The sequence below is a fragment of the Equus quagga genome, chromosome 14 (genome assembly GCF_021613505.1).
Source record: "Equus quagga isolate Etosha38 chromosome 14, UCLA_HA_Equagga_1.0, whole genome shotgun sequence".
NCBI lineage: Eukaryota > Metazoa > Chordata > Mammalia > Perissodactyla > Equidae > Equus > Equus quagga.
The window spans coordinates 8469549-8489723 of NC_060280.1; the positions used below are offsets into that span (position 1 = coordinate 8469549).

General features: G+C 38.8%; 1 protein-coding gene across 4 annotated transcripts in view; it reads right to left on the bottom strand.

Annotated features, from left to right (window-relative positions):
• The window catches only part of GAS2 (growth arrest specific 2), a 126607-nt gene extending 107249 nt beyond the window's left edge, over positions 1 to 19358 (bottom strand). The window contains exons 1-2 of one of the 4 annotated variants that reach the window (XM_046638498.1): positions 19258 to 19358; positions 11132 to 11296 (exon numbers count right to left, since the gene is read on the bottom strand). In XM_046638498.1, coding sequence (XP_046494454.1) covers positions 11132 to 11276 — 145 coding nt within the window. In that variant the 5' untranslated portion in view covers positions 11277 to 11296; positions 19258 to 19358. Of the gene's footprint in view, positions 1 to 11131; positions 11297 to 17575; positions 17676 to 18972; positions 19147 to 19257 lie in introns of those variants that run through there. The other 3 variants (XM_046638497.1, XM_046638499.1, XM_046638500.1) reach the window with 3 other exon arrangements.
• Between the last annotated feature and the right edge of the window lie 817 nt (positions 19359 to 20175).

Here is a 20175-nt window from a genome sequence, read left to right on the forward strand (position 1 = left end):
AATTTGAAAGAGAGCCATGCTATATCAAAAATCAACCACCACTGGCAACTTCAATAGCTTGGCAAAGCACAAAGTCACATCTCTAAATTCTATTGAATTTGTTTTCCAGATTAAGATGATACAGGTAAAACCAATGCAAGTGACAAAGTCTCGGTAAGAAAACACCACCTCTCCAACCATTCACCCTCCTACCACAGTCCTTGACCTGTGGAATCACCAGGTTCAGGTCTCTGCTTTTTGCTCACTCCTCACAACCATTCTCACAGCTTCAATGACTGCCCTCAGGAAGATGATTCACAGTCGTTCATCTCTGACATTTAACTGGTTAAGGGTTATTTCTCATCTTCTTTCTTTTCCTGAGGAAGATTCACCTGCGCTAACATCCATAGCCAATCTTCCACTTTTTGTATGTGAGCCACCACCACAGCATGGCCACTGACAGACGAGTGGTGTAGGTCCACACCTGGGAACAAACCCAGGCTGCTGAAACGGATCACCCCCAAATTAACCACTAGACCAGCAGGGCTGGCCCTTTCTTCTTTCGTACATGTCCCAAAGCAGATTTTCTTTCTTTTTTTTCTTTCATTTTGTTAAAAACTTTTTTTGTGATATAATTCACATACTTTACAACTCACCCATTTAAAGTGTATAATTCAATGGCTTTTAGTACATTCAGAGTTGTGTAATCATCACTACAACAATTTTAGAACATTTTTATCACTCCCAAAAGAAGCCTTGCACCCTTTAATTATCGCTGATTTCTTCATTCTGTGGCCCTATAAAAGCACTAACTTTTTTCTTATATGCTCCCCAAACTCAACTCTCCCAAAGTTCTCTCCTTTTCCTAGTTCTGTAATTCTCTAAGTTTCAGAATATTTTATTTTCCTGCCTTAATTTCCTATAACTTATTAGTCACGAGTCCTGCAGATTCATGCTTCCTTCTGTTCCTGGTACCATCATCTTAATAAAAATTTTCATGGTCTAACACTTAAACCTCTAGAAACAAGAACAGTGGCTACTCCTGTATCCTCAACTTCCCTCTCCGAAACATATCATACTCATTGCTAAAACTACTATTGCTAGACAACACCCTCACTGGGTCATTCTTCATCTTTATTGCATAGTCCCTAATCTTTTACTCTACCTAGAAGATGAAATACACCCCCTCTAACCCAATCTCCAAAGGCCTCTCTGTATGTCTCTACTCCGCCTTTCTACTCTAACATCGTAGACCCTGCTCCTTGCTCTGCACCCTGCCTTCACAGTTCCTCTAGCAGGCCTGCCCATCTCTACTGTCATGGCTTTGTTCCTGGCACGGCCCCTGCCCGCAGTGTCCTCCTACCTTCTATCTGCCTGGCCAAGTTCTATCTTTCCTTTAATTAGAAATCCAGAAAGAGACCCTCCCCATGTACATTGATCTCTTTTCTTTTTTTTCCTCCCCAAAGCCCCAGTACATAGTTGTATATCCTAGTTGTAAGTCCTTCTAGTTCTTCTATGTGGGACGCCACCACAGCATGGCTGATGAGTGGTGCATAGGTCTGTGCCCAGGATCCAAACCAGCAAACCCCAGGCCACTGAAGCAGAGCGTGCAAACATAACCACTCGGCCACAGGGCCGGCCCCTGATCTCTTTTCTATCAGTCATACTCATGAGTACCACTCACTCTGGCACTTATCAAACTTTTTCTATGGCTAGTAACATGTTTGTATAAAGTTCTCATGTTCCTTAACACACTATAAACCTCTTGAGGCATATCTCTGTGTGTGTGTGTGTTCCTACAGAGGTAAGCATAATGTTACTCACACAGTAGGCACCTAATGAATGTGTTCAGTAAGCACATGAATTAACAAATGAAGAAATAGAATGCTGGCAAACTTTGAGAAAATGTCAGGTATTATTTTTATGAAGAGTAGTTAAGTTAAAGGAAATAAAAAGGACGTATTTTAAAAGTATTTTAAAGCCATGACAGTAGAGATGGGAAGGCCTGCTAGAGGAACTCACTTTATACTGAGACTTTCATAGGATTAACTTTTATCTTAAGAAAAATGTATGCAGCTCAATTCCATGAACACTTAAAATAAATACAACACAACCAGAACAACAGATAAACTACTGACTTACGTTCAACTCGCAATAACTGATATATTTGGATTTCAAGAAACATCGGTTTGAAATGATTTTTCTTTTTCAGTTTGGGGGGAAAGGCAGGTGGAGAAGGAAAGAGAATTACGGTTTTTTTTTTTAATGTTCTTTTTTCCCCACTGGATAGTTCACATTTTAGCCCCCGGTTAGCACAATGACTTCTGCAGGTGGCAAACATCAGTAGCTCTAAGTACTTACCATGACGGAGCCTACACAGAACTACTATTTCCAAATTGTATGCAGCTCCACTCAGTGCAGGAATGAAAGTAATAGTCTCAAGATACAAAAAGCCAGCACAACAGAATTAGTATTATGCATTCATCCTATTGGCCTTCATTTTCTAACAATAATAAGAAAGCTATTTTGCACACAAGTCTGAAAAATAAATGTTACAAATACTTTCAGAATTACCAATTAAATTTCAAGGTAAAGTAGGTAAACTTTGAATTGTTGAATGACTCCTCTTTAAATTACGTATAAGATTTTCTAAATTTGGAAAAGGTTTTTAGATGTCCTTATTTCATTAAGCTCCATGGCAATTTAAAGATTCTATTTCTAATGTTAAGTGACAAGATGATTGCAATAAATTTAAAGGAACTCGTAAATTTTAAAAAGAAAAATGGCTTTCATTAAAAAGTCATTAGCAATTTACCAAAAGGTATGATTTTTTCCTTTTATGCATTATACCTGAAAAATTTTAGTTATCCTGCTTTTCATGAATACTTGAAGAATTTTACATTGAACATCTGTATCTAATGAAAAATATATTAGGTGTCAGCTTTCGATTCTGTATATTTTACAGCTCCAAAAGGTGGGATTTTTTTCTTTTTTTTGGCTAAAACAGACACTATTACATACTTTATAGTTGAAATATACTGACTCGAATGAAGGAAAAATGCAAGGCGAGAAGTTTTTTTAAAAAAACCTTCATATATAACATATTTTCCATCCAAAGATTAAGAATCATAAAATATACATTTTAAATGTACTGTATAACTGTAAGAAATCAGTTATAATCTTTGCATGGGATGATATATTATCTCACTCTTTGGCGCATTAATATTGCCAAAAGTACTAAAAAAACAGAATACAAATTATGAATTTTATGTCATGAATTTAACCATAACAAATCCATCAGAAGAGGCTGTGAAGCATTAATTACAATTTCTCAAGCAAACATTACACAAAGTCAAACATCTCTGTTAGGCAGACCAGATCTGCTTTAATCTAAATTGTGTAGCTGGTTTGAGACATTAGGTTATAAATACTAGGAACAGTAGGATTCCTGCACCACAAATTCATTACTTCCTGAACCCCATCTTTCCATGCTGTCGGTAAATTTAGAAAAAGAAAGGGCCATGATTAGCTACACAGTATGCGTTCCAAAACCCCCCATGGATGCCTGAAACCACAGAGAGTACCAAACCCTACAATATACTGTGTTTTTTCCTACACATACACACGTATGATGAAGTTTAATTCATAAATTAGCCACAGTAAGAGATGAACAATAGTAACTAATAATAAAGTTGGCTTTGGGGCTATTATTAAGTAAAGTAAGGGTTACTTGAACACAAGTCCCGCAGTACCTGTACATGGATCTGATAATAGAGATAGCTACTAAGTGACTGACGGGAAAGTGGCATACAGCATGGACACGCTGGACAAAGGGAGTCACGTCCCGGGCGGAACAGAGCCTGAGAGTACAAGATTTCATCAGATCAGCGCACACAATTAATGAACTGTTTACTTCTGGGATTGTCTATTGAATATTTTTGAACCTCAGTTCATTGTGGGTAACTGAAACAGGGGAAAGCAAAACCATGGATAAGGGGTTACTACTATACAGACATGCATCGCTTAACAACAGGGATCCATCCTGAGAAATGCATCATTAGGTGATTTCATCATTGTGCAAACATCTTACAGCATACTTACACAAACTAGATGATGGTACAGCTTACTACATGCCTAGGCTCTATGCTATTAATCTTATGGGACCACCATTGTATATGTGCTCTGTCATTAACCAAAATGTCATTGTGTGGCACATGTAATTAAATCATCTTGGAATACTGACCCACACTGGGTTGTAAAGATTATTGACTTGAAGGTTAATATAAAATTGCCAAGTCTAGAAGTAATATCTTTACTTGCTGGGTCCATAATTATGGACTTTGATCTTCATGCCATCAATTCAGTCACGACTGACAGCTTGCCAGTAGACAAAGATCAGAAGGTTTGGTTAAATATTGTGGTTAGTCACTTCCTCTTACGATATTAGGGCACAAGGATATGAAATAAACATCTACCCAAAATCTTTCGTCAGATAACTGAGAGCAAAATGCATGCTTGTACACACCAGTGTACTCCTCCCATACCATAATTTCCATACAGATTAAGTATCAATCTTTAAAGTATTTCAGACTGGAGCCAACTCGAAAAAAGAACCCCCTTTATGTTGTGTTTTGCTAAGGAAGAATATTTTCCTCCTAGTAAGTTAGCAGTACTAAACTCAGGTTCCTAATATGACAACATCTAATAATGATATTTAACATTTGAGTTCTTACTATATGCCAGTCACTTTACATACACTCATGTTCTTAATCTCCTCACAAAACTGTTAAGCAGGTGCTCCCATTACATCCGTTTTACAGATGATGAAACTGAGGTATTTAGATCAAGTAACTTGCCTAAGGTCACACAGTGGATCTGGCTCTTTAACCCACAAGTCTAGGTTTAGACTCTATGCTCTTGGTCAGTATGTTTGGCTACTTAGATAAATATTTGCTGAATACACAAATGACTATTTTCCTACAACAATGCATTCTCCCTAATGCACTTGACTTTTTCTCCATAGGAAGTCCACAGAATTTTTCTCTGTAGAAACTCCTTCAGAAAAAAAAAACAAAACAGCTTGGGGCTGAAGATAGTGGTGCTGAGAAAGGAATAGCATCCACCCTGTAGGTGGGAGGATAACTGAGAATGTCATTCCGGCATGCTCTGACATGTGGCCTGATTCACTGCAGAAGAAAACTGGCATATTTTATCTCTAAAGGTGACCCAGATGCAATCAAACTCTCCCCCAATGTCCACTCCACTTCTCAAGCTCAGTATACTTCTCTAATTAGAGAACTCAAAGCAACTCATCTTCTATTTGACTCAAATTAGTCAATGTTTTGAGACTGAAATTTGAAGGCTGTAAGATGGGAAATGATTCATTATATGGAGAAACCCAAGATCGGCGCCTGCTCCACAGTGATTCAAAGTATTTACCCAAATTTATGGCAAGAAAAGACAAAGCTGGTTCTGTTGGAAAAGTTGGGTAAAAAATTAGGCAGCAACTGCTCTGAAGTCTCAACTTGTGAACATGAACTTGATTCCTTAAACTTTTTTTTTTTTGAGGAAGATTAGCCCTGAGCTAACATCTGCTGCCAATCCTCCTGTTTTTGCTGAGGAAGACTGGCTCTGAGCTAACATCCGTGCCCATTTTCCTCCACTTTATATGTGGGACGCCTGCCACAGCATGGCTTGCCAAGTGGTGCCACGTCCACACCCGAGATTGGAACCGGTGAACCCTGGGCCACCAAAGCAGAACGTGCGAACTTAACAGCTGCACCACCGGGCCGGCCCCTATCCCTTAAACTTTTGAACTAGCATAAGAAGACACTTTTCCTAAGAAATCTTTATTGACCACATCAAGAATATGAGAACTCAGCGGGCTAAGTATCTGATAAAAGGGCTTTAAGAAAAAAGAAAAGAAAGCTGTTCCAAACTCATTAGACACAAGTTGCATTTGACAGCAGCAACTCCAATAAATAGGTGCTGAACTTATTAATGCTGAAAATAGGCTATTTTTAGAAATAGCTGAAAAAAATGAAACATAACATATTGATCATCTTAAGCATATAATAACTTAATTTTTTATGTGATATAAGAGGGTCAAAGAAAGAGAAAATCACCAGAACATCAACTGTTAAAATGAATTTCTAAATATAAGTAAAATCAATGCAGCATAACGTGATTTGTAACATATCTTAATGTTTATTCCAAGTCCCTGCATATATCCAAACATATATGCCTACATCCCAAAGATCTACAATCTTTAAGAATACTGTTAATTTCTTTAATGCTTAACAAGTAAAATCTTTTCTCCAAAACTAAACTCCCATGTGATTCATATAGTATTATTAAACAAATACTAATTGAAGATAAAGGTAGACCATCATTTCAAAATGATTAAAGAAACACAAGTGAAATAAACAATTTGAAAACATTTATGTTAGTATATTCATTTCAAAGCTAAGCCAACAAGCTTCAATAGTCCATCCACAATCATGAAATTCATAGAATGTGCCTCATCTATCTGAATGACGGATGGTTGCTATAATCTGAGACTGTTAATTTAATAATATGCTGTTTATTCAGTGGCAATTAAGACAATTTTTCCCCCAAGATTTATTTGTATAATCATTTGATGTTCAAATGTGTCCTAAAAACATAGTTAAGTAACAAACAGGCAATAGCTAGTTCATGAACAAAAATAACAAGACAGAAGGCCTAAAATAAAGATGAAGTGTATATATTTAATGAAGAGCAGGGGACAATGGCTAAAAAAACATTTTATAAAGAATGAAGGGATCCTCAGGATTCATTTGTTGTCTTTTCTGAATGTTAGTGATAAAACTGTTCCATGTATGAGCTGTTAGAAAACATACTTGGACTATAAAGACTACTTGAAATAAGATAAGTAAATATTTCCAAAGATATGTGAGTAGTCAATAAAAATTGCACGATGATCCTCTCATGAATCAGACTGGTATGCTACCCCGTAAATAAATCCCAGCTACCACACTATTTATTCATCTTAACAAATTAACTTATCACAAGATAGCTGACAATTTATATTCTACTATATATACTTTAGTTAGTCTAAAAATTTGCTATTGCTGCTTTAATTCTATGCCTAGGAATCTAAAGTGGTATTTATTATTGTTACTGAATAAGTATGCAGTAACTGAAAATTACAGTATTATACCTACAAATGTGGCATAAATGTAAATATTGGTCTATGAACCAATGAAATAATTTTCTTCTCTATCAATTTTTATCCACCAAAAAATCTGACTATGAATTGAGTGTTCTTTAAGAAACTACATCTTTCAAATGACATTTTATATGTAGGACCAGAAATATCTGAATTTAGAATATCATTAATACTCCTTTTTTTGTGTACGAGGAAGGTTGGCCCTGAACTAAGATCTATGGCCAATCTTCCTCTTTTTGCTTGAGGAAGATTGTCAATGAGCTAAGATCCATGCCAATATTCCTCTGCTATATGTGGGATGCCACCACAGCATGGTTTGATGAGCGGTGCTAGGTCCATACCCAATCTGAACTGGCGAACCCCGGACCGCCAAAGTGGAACGCATGAACTTAACCACTATGCCACCAGGTCAGCCCCCGATTAACACTCCTTTTGGAAGGCATAAAAGGGAAAAAGTCACATTTTAGATAAGTATTACCAGAAAGAAGTAGAAAATCTTTCCACAAGTAAGATCCACATCACAATGGCAAAATCTAATTGAAAGCCTTAATTTAGTATGTGAATTTCTACCTCATCAAAAAATTCAGATATTTATATGGAGACAGGATCAACTTTGAAACTACTTTCAAGATAGCTGTAACTTCCAAGTAGTTAAAAAACAAGAACTGACAGAGAGACACATAATACAAATTTACAAACAAAATAGAGTAGTTAGTTAGTCTAAAAATTTGAGGTAACAATTATTTTGAGGTAACAAAATAGCCAGAAATAAATAATTTCAGAATTTAATGACTCCATTTCCAAAATATGTGAATACTAAATGTATCTGCTATGTGTAATAAAAATATCTTCTAACATAGCCATACATTTTTCCTCCCCTTCTTACTATCACCATTCTAGTACAAAATGTACTTTCTTCCCTCCAAATGGTTTACCACTTTAAATAACCTCAAGATTTGGTCTACTTTCCAAGTTACCATGAGGATATTCACTTGAAGTCCATTATCTGTCCACATATGAATTCAAGTCAACTCAAGGTGGTACTTTACTGTATCTTGAGATTGTTTTAAGATTCCTTTTCTGAGGAAATTTCAGAAGCCATCAGTTGCATTCATATTTCGAGCTCCTGACATTAAAAAATACGTCTTCTTATTCTTTAAAAGAAAGATTATTCATTTATGTAAATTGTTTTCTCCTTGTTTATGCATATTGATGATCTCAAACTGGGTCTCAAGAGATGGATTTCTTGGAAACTTAGACTTTTAGAACTGGAAAGGACATTAGAGATCATCTACTCCAACCCCTTCATTTTATGGTTGAGGACACCGAGCCCAGAAAAGATAGCTGAGTTACTTTGGGCAAGTTTCCTACCGAGTGGCAGAGCCAGAACCCAAAGCCAGGTCTCCTGACGCCCAGTTAGGAGCCAGGTATCCCGACTTTTGGTCCAAGGATCTTTCCATTACAAACACACTGACTCTCTATTCTTTGAGGCTGTCTCGGGCTGCTCACACTGATCAAGCTGCTTTGTAAAGGATCACATTCACCAAATAAAATACCTTTGATGACAAATCATGGGACCTTGGAACATGCCCGTATAATCCAGCTATACTCTAATTAATCACAGTCTTCCCCTGCTTAGAACATCTCAATGGCTCCTCATCAATCATATAATAAGTTAGAAGCTCCTTTACATGAGCTTCAAAGCAGTATATGATCCAGCCCAACAAATCTCATGAAACTCTCCCCCTCTTGATTCTGTGCTGTTGATATCAGCCTTTGTTCAGTTCTTCCAATGTAGCGACCTCCTTCTTATCTCGGCACACACCATTCCCTCCACCCAGGTTCTTCTCCCATGCTTTGTCTGGCCAGCTATTAATTATTCTTCAGTGCTCAGTTTAAATATAAGACTCTTCAAAGAGGATTTCCACAAGTCCTCTGATCCTTTGTCCCATTCCCACCTCCTCGTTTTTACATTCTTATTGCAAACTATATCTTTTAGTGTTTATAACAAGTCCAATTAATGAATTATTTATTCAATTATTTATTTAATGTTTCTTTTTCAATCTACCCTGAGCTCCATAAGAAGAGGCACTCTGTCTATTCTTAATCACCACTCCATCCTCCAGGACCTAGCCGACCGAGTCTGGAATACAATCATCACGATAGCTAGGATTCACTATAGCCAGTTGATTACTGTGTGCCAGACCATGTTCTAAAGGCGATGACCTCATTCAAAATCTCCAACAATCCTATGACGTTAGTACGAGTATTATACTTATTCTACAGATGGCGAAACGGAGGCACGGTGCATTAAGACACTTGCCCAGTATCACAGATACAACATATATATACAAGGTAGATGTTACTATTATCACCACTGTATTACAGATGAGGAAACTGAGACACAGAGAGGTTAAATAACTTGCCCAAGATCATATTGCTGTTAAGTGGCAGATCTGGGGTTCAAACAAGGCAGTCTGTTTCAAGTCTGTGTTCTTAACTTCTCTACTGCCATACTTGTGAGCGCCCATATCTGAAGACAGCTCAAAGTTAATAACAAATTACTAATGTAACAATCATTAGCAAACCCCAGAAGGACAAAAAAGAAGGAAACACATCTGTGTAGGCTAAACTGACTCCCTCTACGTGACGAAGACAAAGCTGCTCTTTTGCATGGACGAATTACTAAAAGGGGGGACCCCCTTCCTTCTCATGGACACAGCTCCACGGTGTGGTGAAGGGGCTTCTGGGCTGTGCCTCCGACATTTCTGCCCTTAGCCTTCAGCCGGGCACCCTTGTGAAGGGTACCACCTGCACACCCATAGGCGGTAGCCCTGGTTAGACTCTGTAGAGTTGTCAAAATAGTGTGCACACAGTGAGGAAAAAGGAATAACAAAAGTTAGAAAAAAAAAAGACAAAAGCAATGTAAAAATCCAGAGCCATAGTGAGCAAAAGGAAAATGTTGCTAAAATGTGAAAAAACCCTGCCAAACCTCGCTAAAACTTTGCTAAAATTTCGGTTGGACAGGGTGCTTCTCACGAAGCTCTCCAGTTTCATCAGCTATAAAGTGAAGACAACACTTCCCCTGAAAGATTCTTTAAATAACAAAGAAATGTTGGTGAAACCCCTTTTGCAAATGATAAAGCACCAGATAAATTTGATGTTTACTGAGTATTCAAATCTTATATCCTATAAACTCTCTGAGGGTCCTTGCCTTGGGTCTTAAAATCAATTTTATTCTCTGAAAAACTATTGGAGGAAATAGTGTTGCTATATGTGATGATCCCTTAAATGTGTGACTCCATTTTGCACATGGTTGGAATTTTATCCTATGACTATGCCAGCACAATAGAAACAAAAAAAGAGACAGCCTCAGCAGGAGAAAGCATTTTTCTCGAAGACAATCCTTTTGGAAGAGTACTTAAAAACAAAAGTGAAATGAAAAAAAAAATTTAGTTCAAGGTTGGGTGACTCTAGTCAGCTCATTTGGACAAAGGAGAGGTGTTTTTGTTCTGCAGCTGGGTACTCAGCAGTTTTAGAAGCCATGCTATGAAAGTAGGGTGGAGAAGTTTGGTTTTAGAAGTCAAGATTTCACAGACTATGGCCTGGGTGCAATGTCAAAAGAATAGGCCAAATTGGTCAGTTGCACGAAAGAAAAGTAAAAAATAAATCAGATCAGCATATAGATGAAATAAGCAATGTGACCACAAATTTCCACATTTCAGTGCGTGATATTGGAATTACTAAGCACAGTTAATGTGAGAGACATTGGGAAATTCATTTAGATTTTCCACATGCTTCAGGTTTCCCAGATGCAAAATCCAAATAATGAAAGTCTTTCTTTCCAAGGGCTGTCACATGCTTAGGTGAAGGACACCACATGAGGGGGAAAAGAAACAAACCTGTTATCTTTGCTCACAAAATGAGATCTTATAACCTTACCTAATAGATTGGTTAACCACAAGGCCAGATCTTCTTTCATCGGTAGCAAATTAGCTTCATGTCTGCTGGCCAGCCACTGGCTATACTGATGCATATCAGAGAGGCCAGGTCCACTGCGTACCTTTGGGCTCAGAGCAGTGCACATTATTTATCCACTTGTAATATCTGTTTGGGAAACAAAAGAACAATTGCGTTTTATATACAGACTTCTCTTGTTAAAATCTTGCTGCCAATGACACAGTAAGGAACCGGATCCATGGACATTTTGATGACAGGTCAAGATATTAATTATTAAACTCCATGAAACACTATTTGCTTCATCTGTACCAGTCCTATCACTTTTGACCAACCACGTGTAGGACACAGCAGCAATCAAAGGTCAAAGAGAAAAATCAAACAGGAAGCTCTAGGCTTACTTGGAAAAAGGCAGCGTCTAAGGCAAGAAATTCCACTTATTCAAAAGCAATGAAACATGGTTGACTAAAATTTTAGTATCCAAATTGTAAACTCCCATTGTTTAGGTTAATGTTTGAAACCAAAGATTTCCACAGAATTTTAGGACTAAGTGCTAGCAATGACAGTATTTGCACAGTTCATTGTAAACATACAGTCTCTACTCTTAAAACTATCACCGATAAGATGAAGCCGGGCACTTGGTTCTTTGCAGATAGCTAAGCAATCACAGACTCACAATTTAGAGAACTGAGTGGGAGACCGGAGGAGGTGCTTTCAAGGACCCCCTCCTACACTTCTCTCACTTCGCAGTTAACGCAGACAAAACCCAGAGAGGGTAAGTGACTTCACCCAGATCTGACAGCGAGAACATGGTGGAGTCGGGCTGGAGCTGGGGTCTTCAGACTCTAAGACCATTACTCTTTCCAGAACAACAGATTTTACAGAACAGATTCATCAAGAACCCACATTAGAACCCAAGAATTACACCCTAATTCTAATAAATACTGCCACAAGTTCTTCTTCTGTCTTACTTTGCGTCCTCCCACTTTGTGTTTTACGGACCAGGTTTTGTTTACAATCATCCTTAGAGTAATTAAATTACCTTACATCTACAAAATAAGAGATGATTTCATTAACCTAATCACCTTATGAATAGCACAATATGAAAATGTAGAAAACATGTTTGAACACATACTCGGCCTTCAAGGTAGCGCTTTCATACACATGATTTATTGGACCTAAGACTATACAAGTAATATTGAAGCAGCTAAGATTACAAAATCCTAAGTTTACCAATGTGTAGGAGTCCCTTCTGCATACAAATAGGGCATATGAAATAATGAAATGCATTACGACTGAATGAAAATGAAAATAAAAATATTTGCAATTGGCAAGAAGTAATGTTTATATGATATAATGAGGTTTTCAGCTATATTCCAATATTTATGGTATTTTAAACTTACCAAGATAAGTTATATATGCGCTTGTTGGTTTTATTCTTTGAAATTTTACATAGCATTCCTTTCTAGTTAATCTCAAACTCTAATTCTAATTTAAAAGCACGGGCAATTTCATTTCCAAAGCAATTATGCTTTGGAGTAATTTTTTTTCCAAAAAATTACCATAAATTTTCTTTGAAAACATTTTTAATAACTCTCTATATATCTAATTATCTAAAGTCAATCAGCACAAATGTGAAATATTTTTAACACACCTTGTCACGTTACTAAATTGTCACTATAGGAACCAGAACATCACAATTATCTATCCTTTCACTGTTAATCATGACATTATTCACATAAAGTCCTATTCATCCAAAACCTGGGAGTAAATGCCAGAAACCTAAAACATTTTTGCCCTAGTTCTTTTAAAAATTTCCCGTCGCAGGGAAACAAAACATCGGCCTGTAGCTGGTTAGGATTCCTATAGGCTAGCCAGCCTCAGAAACAAACATTTAAGTAATAATACATTACAGCACATGATTCATACATTTAAATAACTAATTGAAATCTTAAAAGGGTTACCTCTAAAATGCCCCTCTTCTCAAGACACAATCTCTCCACTACTTTCCTGAAAGTGAGAAGTGGTAGTTCAGTAACTTTACCTACATCCTATTATGTGCTCTGCAACTTCCATTTAAGCATCAGAGTCCTATTTTGCTCTGTAAAAGCAAGAAGACACCTCAGATTCTTAAGCTCATTGTCCAGCAAAGAATTCATTCTGGGATAGTTTACAGTAAGCCTAATGGCATGTAACAGTTTCAATGAGCCAGAGGGACACAAGCCTTCCCCTCGATACTTTGGAACAGTGAAGTTTTTATTTTCCTTGACAGTGGCACATTTATTTCTCATGTAGTCTGTCCTGTATTTTGCCAGAAATGTAATTCAAACTATATCTTCTAATATTAACGGATGATCATTAAGTGAAAACAAGAATAATTAGGCAATTTTTGTTATGCTACTTTGTATATAATTAAAATTATATACAAAGGGGAAAAAAAAAATAAGAATAGAGTTATATTTTCCCAGGAGGCAAAAGTGGGAGAAAGCAAGCTTAGTGGGTAATTAGGATGTAAGAGGAGTTAAACATATGCCAAATATATAGACACCTACAGTCACTGCCACGCATAGGGATGCCTCTGTTTAAGTCCGTTTTGAAATAAAATAGGATTTCAATCCAAATTCTCCTGATTCTTTTTTCATATTTCAAATCACCATCAAACTCAGCATGACTCTATGGTTTAGCCGAAAGTCACTACATAGAGGTCTTGGATTTAGATATGGCGGAGACACAACTAGGAAACCTGGACATCAACCCAGCTAGCAGGATCAAAATTTGGAGGGTGGAAGAATTATCCCATGGTGAAGTAGATTCCAATCGAAATGATTAAATTGGGGTGAATCAAGATCAAATAAATTTATATTACCCAGATAAAAAGATCACTACAAGATTGTAACCTTTTTATAATCTTCAACAAATGTTTAGTCAATCTTCACGAGTTGAATCAGAACACAAAGAACAAACTATAATAAAAAGATCATTTCTGATCTTTTGAATTCATTCAAAAGTTTTCAAAAAGCACAAGAGATGCCAAGGGGTGGCTTTTAAAGATGGGGACGAAATGATTAATGATCCACTAGAGTTGAAGAAAAAAGTTAAGTTTGAGAGAAAGAAAAGAGTTTTCTGAATAATATATCTGAACACTGAAAGAGGGTACTATTAAAATTCATATAATCTAAATGTTTAAAAAGCTTGACAAGTAACTTTGGTGAGTACCAAGCAAAGCCAATGGCTTTGGAAAGAGGAGTAAGGAATTCAATGCTTCTATGACTCCTCTCAACCACGGCTTCTCCAAGCTTTGTGGGTCTCTCTAAAAATGGATCAGTCAACCCTCAGGATTTGGAATTCAGAAAAATAAAACTTAAAGCGAAAAACACACAGAAACTTAATATAGAATTCTTTAAAGAATGTGTGTGTATCTCTTTTTCTTTCTTTCCATGGTAGAAGTGATTCTGGAATAACCATTATGAATATGATGAGACTTGAACTAGCCCAGAGGAAGAAGAAAAAAATTAATGACTTTGTAAGTAAAATATCACATGTTTAAAACTCTGTTTAGTCTGTTACTCCAGAATCCCAGTTGAAGACATCATAGTTTTGACTCTGAAGAAAAAGTATTCTTTCATGCCACCTAGAGGTGTGCTTTGATTATGACCAAGATGGTTTCGGGTCTCACTCTAGACTTTGCTGATATGTTATAAAAAACGTATTGCAATATTGCATAGAAAATAAATTGGAAGGAAAGAAAAATAAGAATAAAATGACAAACATTATGTCACTACTGTCTACTGTGAGATTCCACTAAGGTGGCTGATAAATGGATACAATATTAGAATTGGAATCAGAAGTTCTGGAGTCAAATGCTGGCTCCACTCCCTAGCCATTTAGTAGCTGTTCTATTCTGGTGATATGACTTTTTCTCTTTGTACTTGAGTTCTCCAGTATGGACGATGGAGGCTAACATCTCAAATATAATTGTGAAGATTAAGTATTTGTGCCAGTGTTCAGCATACATTTTATATTCAATAAATACTAGCTAAGTCTAAATGATCGCCATAGGAGATATGCTAAAATAAGATTTCCAGTGACTTATTTTAAGAAGAAAAACAATTCTGTAAAAAAAAAATAGGATTGTTTTGTAGACCTCTAAACCGCTAAGAAAAGACAAAGGATAAAGAAGAGAAATGAGAAAAAAGTGTTGATGAAATAAAGCCATAAATAATGAAATATCCAAAGTTTTCTTCATACTGAGAGGGATGAAGCCTCCAAGATGACGAATGAAACGTTGAGCTCTAAAATGAGTAGTTTACATGTGCTTTTAAAAACAAGCTTTGGTAACAAATTATACTTCATTTTTGGCACCAATTAAAGACTTAATAAGCTATTAAGTGAATGCTTATAGTAACTCTCAAATGTCAGAGGGTAACACTACACCGCCCCCCAACACACACACACACACACACACACACACACACACACACACTCCTTAACTGTGGCCAGTAAAAGAAAAAGCGCTAATGAACCCACCATCAAGGGTCTCATCCCAAAAAGCCAATTTTATTCTCATCTGCAGCACTGACCTCATCTCTATCTGGTCAGTTTTGTGTGTTATGGGTGTGAAACAATGAGAAACAAAGTTTATAAGCCAATAACACTATCTCTTAAAATTAAAAAAAAAAAAAAGACCCAAGCCTAACACTCTTCCAAAATCTGGAGAAAGAAAATGCTATCTTTCAAGTCAGACTCCAAGAATTACCAACCAAGGATGGCTGTAGATGGCTCTTCCACCATTCCGCATTCTTTACTCCTACATGAGTCATTTTGGCCAATCAATAATGTCCCTTCAAAGCTATGTATTCCCAACCAATGTCTCTAACGCAAAATCTTATCCTAAGGGTCTAATCAGAAAATAAAGTTCAAAATTAATCATGAAGGTATTTCTAGATCTTGTAAATGGAGCTCCACTTCTGGCTAAGGGGAGCAACTTGTTTACAAATAAAAAACATCAAGCCTAAGGGCAAAATAACACTCATTACCAGTTTTTGTAATGATGTAATAAAATCTTTAAACTCAAATGGAGCTTAGAAGATTTACCTAGTCAAATTCCTGGTTACTAATAAGGGATTGGAGGCCTCAGATGTTTTGCCCAAAGTACCAAGGCTATGGAACCACAGAGTCATTGGAAGCACCCTCCTCAATGCTCCTGGTGCCCCGTCTCAAGTAATGTTAACTCCCTTCCAAGAATCTCTTTCTTTTCCTGGAACCCCATGATGATTTGTCTTGAACCAAATAATGATATACCTACAATAATAATTCCTTCTCAAATCATGACCAAAACATTAAGACACAGTGGGAACTGATTCCTTATATTTTCATGGCATTCAAGATTTTTTTCAAGTTCCTTTTAATTCTACTAAACTATTCTTCCAAACAGTTTAGCATAGGTTTTTGGATGCCTCCCAGATTAACTTGAGATATAATTTGAATAGGAAACCATCCGAGAGTCATTAATCAATTAGAATATTTAAGGACTTACATCAAAATTTCATCCAAGCTGATTAAGCAAAACTTAATTCAGGAGAAAATTTTGGACGTTTTTGTGTTGTTTGTAACACAAAGGTTTCTGTTTTACTGAACTCTAATGCAGTTAAAAGTTTGCAGAGTTCTGTCTGTTGAAAAATATATACATATATATATAATCTCATGTAAAGGGAGAACGTTAGCAAAACCTCAATTGAATTGACCCTGAAAACACTTAGGACAGAAAAATTACACAAGCATCGTACTCATTTTGACAGGAGAGATTTTCCACCTTTACTCCAGTTCTTCTCTAGTCTGAAAACACTGAGTGGAAAACCTTGCTATTTGCTCAGGAGAAATGAAAAGAATCAGTGGGATCCTCTTTGTGCCTACATATTAAAACCAGGAAGATGCCAAAATAACCTTAACATCAACTGCGGTTTTAACAAACTCCCTCAGCAAACAGATTGTTAGCACCTCACTGTTTGGTTTCAAACAAGGTAACTTTGGCCTTCCGAAGGCTGCAAAAGTCTATAATGCAGCCTTGCAGCAAAATTCTAGAACTATGCATAATATACTTAGTATTAATATAAGACCTGCCATTTCACTATACCTTCAAGCTTAAGATTTCTTACCAAGATACTAGATAACTCAGTGGCAATCACATGACCTTTCACACCAGTGAAATAAGTTTTGCCATGTGACTTTATTTCCCAATAAAGCACAATTCACATTGCAAAAGTATGGTGTTTAGCAATCAAGTGAAGAAATAAGCCCAAAGTTTAGTGGCATACAGGCTGAAACCCAAGCTACCTTTCTGTTTCAGAGCCCACTCCGGGAGCCACGTGCAAAGACCGCAATGCTCATTGCAGCGCTGCCTGGCCCATGCCTCAGATGTCTGCCCCTTACCTTCACTTACGCAGTCAGAACCAGGACGCCCATGCTGGAGAGGACCACCACAGCCACCACCTCGTCCTCCGCGGTTAGGGGGGAGCATTCCTCGAGAAGGAACTCATTGATTGATTTCAAAGACTGGCTGGGCAAGCTAGATCCCAGCTGTAGTTAATCAGTGTCCACACTGCTAAGAGGTTGGGGGAAAAAGCAATGAGCGCAGGGCTTGTTCTCAGCCTTGCCTGTGTGAATCTCAGGGGACAGGTGGGGAGGAAAGGTGGACTTCCTCTGCCTGGCTGGCACATCCGACCGGTCTGAGCCTTTATTTTAACACTAGGAGGCCAAATGGGTGTTCCTGTGCACAAGCAGATCTTATTTCCTCCGCATAAGATCTCCCATATACAGTTGATCCAGCTTTGTTGGAGAGGGTTCTTGGGGAGAGCGAGGGGCTTACAGAGGGACAGCAAAGTTGTGCAAACTCTTCACTCTAAGAGGAGGAAGATGAAGGAGGTGAGAGGATGAAAATGAAGAAGGTGGGGAGCGTAAAGGTTTTGATTTCCGAAAGGTTAACTGGGGGAAAACAGTGAATAATCCACCCCCACTCCCAATTGTGCTGGAATGTAGAAAACAGAATCTCTTAACCCCTGGTTTGGCTCTCTCCCCATTGGAGACAGCAGATCTTTGCATGTCTGGGCTAGGTGAAGGGCAATTTACCTACTGGGCTAAAAGAATTTAATTTTGCCAAAATAATTAATGCCTCCAAAGCACAGCTGGCTCCTCTGCTCACCAATTTCAGATTCCAAAACCTTGCTCTTTAGACTAAAAGAACAATACTATGTAAAATCTTCCCAAAGGAGGTTGATTCATAGGCTAGCACTTGTTTATGCACGTAAAAAAGCTCAACTCTGTCAAACTCATCAGTCGAAAACAGCGAGTATTACTCCAGATCACACATGTCGCGCTCCTTCCTCCCATCCCGGCCTCCTTCGCTCAACTAAAGCATTCAAGATCAAACCCTTGACACCATCCCCTCTCCCCAATAACGCACGACGCTGAGCATGCACCAGAGGTCCCTGTGCACGAGGGCATCCGCACACATTCATAATCGATGCGCTAATTAGAAATCCTCTCTTCTGTCCCTGGTTGGCTGAGCCGCCCCAGCGGGCTTTTCGCGCGGCGGTCATTCGGGCTGTTCCACAATAGGATGAGGAACACATGGTTGTTTCCGGGCAATCGGAGAGTCCCCCACCGCAGCGACCACCCCCTCGGCGCCCGAGCCGCCCCACCGTCCGCCGCTCTGCGCCCTGCCCAGCCGCGACCCCGAGGCATCCTTCGCGGCCGCCCCTCCCCCGCCGCCGGGCTCCCCCGGGCGCAGGGCGCGCTGCCGCGCGGGCGACGGGCCGGCCGCTGCTCACCGCGCGTCCCGAGCTGGCTGCGGCTCTCAGGGGCGGCGGGGCTCGGCGCGGGCCTCCCGCGGCGTCTCGGGGTCGGCCCCCTCCCGGCGCAGGGCCCGCGGCGGCCGCGCTCCGCACCCCAGCGGCCCGGCGGCGGCGGCAGCTGCAGCCGCACTGGCCCTCTTCATACTTCGCTGATGGCTCCTCTCTCGGTGCTGTTTGGGAAAACGATTTCTCCCCCCTGCCAGAAATAGATTTCCTACATTTCATCAGTCCACATAGACCGGGCGGAAGTAAAACGCTTACTTTTTCTCGTGGACAGCGAACGCAATTCACACTGATTTACCCTTCAAACGGGGAGAGATTGTATTACAAGCCCTTGGCAGCAATTCCGAGCTTGGGGCCAAGCTCCAGCTCCCTCCTTGTCCCCCAAACGCTAACCTAAGAGAGAAAGGGCGGGGGGTGGGGAGGGGATCGTATTTAACTCCCGGGTTTTAACAGAGTCAATGGCTTTAGCACAATATTAAAATTGGGTGTTGGAAAAGTTTTGCTTTCCTGGCCAGCGTTTTTGCAGACTCAGATGCATGAGCTTTCCAGTAACTTCGGCCACTCTTCGTTCCAAATTGAGCAATTTGATTTGTTACAATTCTCTTTAAATATCAGATTTTAGAAGAGGCTGCACTCACGGCTGTTTTCTCTTTACTAAAGGAAATACAAATCCACTGTCCTCTCAGCCTCAGCTCAGCATTATGTTGAGTGTCTTAGACAATTTTCTCCAACTGTTGCTTATTAGTACATGTCTTCTGAGATGAAAAGGCTTCCCATGAAGCGGACAGATGTTCAAGTGTCTGCTTCATCTCTAATACACATGTGACCTCTTACTGAGCGTCCTCAGCGCCTCAGGTTACCACTGTCCGCAGAGCGTAGATGAAAGTATCGGCGCGTTCTTGTTGACGTTTTGTTTTCATGTTCATCAGTTTCAGGTACATTTCCATCCAGTGCATATGATGACAGAGGCACAGGTATTCCGATCCTCTTTGGGACACCATTTTTAAAATGGTGAGTTATACCCCGCACCCCCTTCCTCACTTCCCCCAAATTGGAAACTACCTGTAGATCCACAGGAGCAACATCATGTGGATAATTTTAGATATAACTGAAAAAACGCATTTTGCATTTATTATTGCTTTCATCTGGAAATAATTATTTGTTCTAAAACATCTA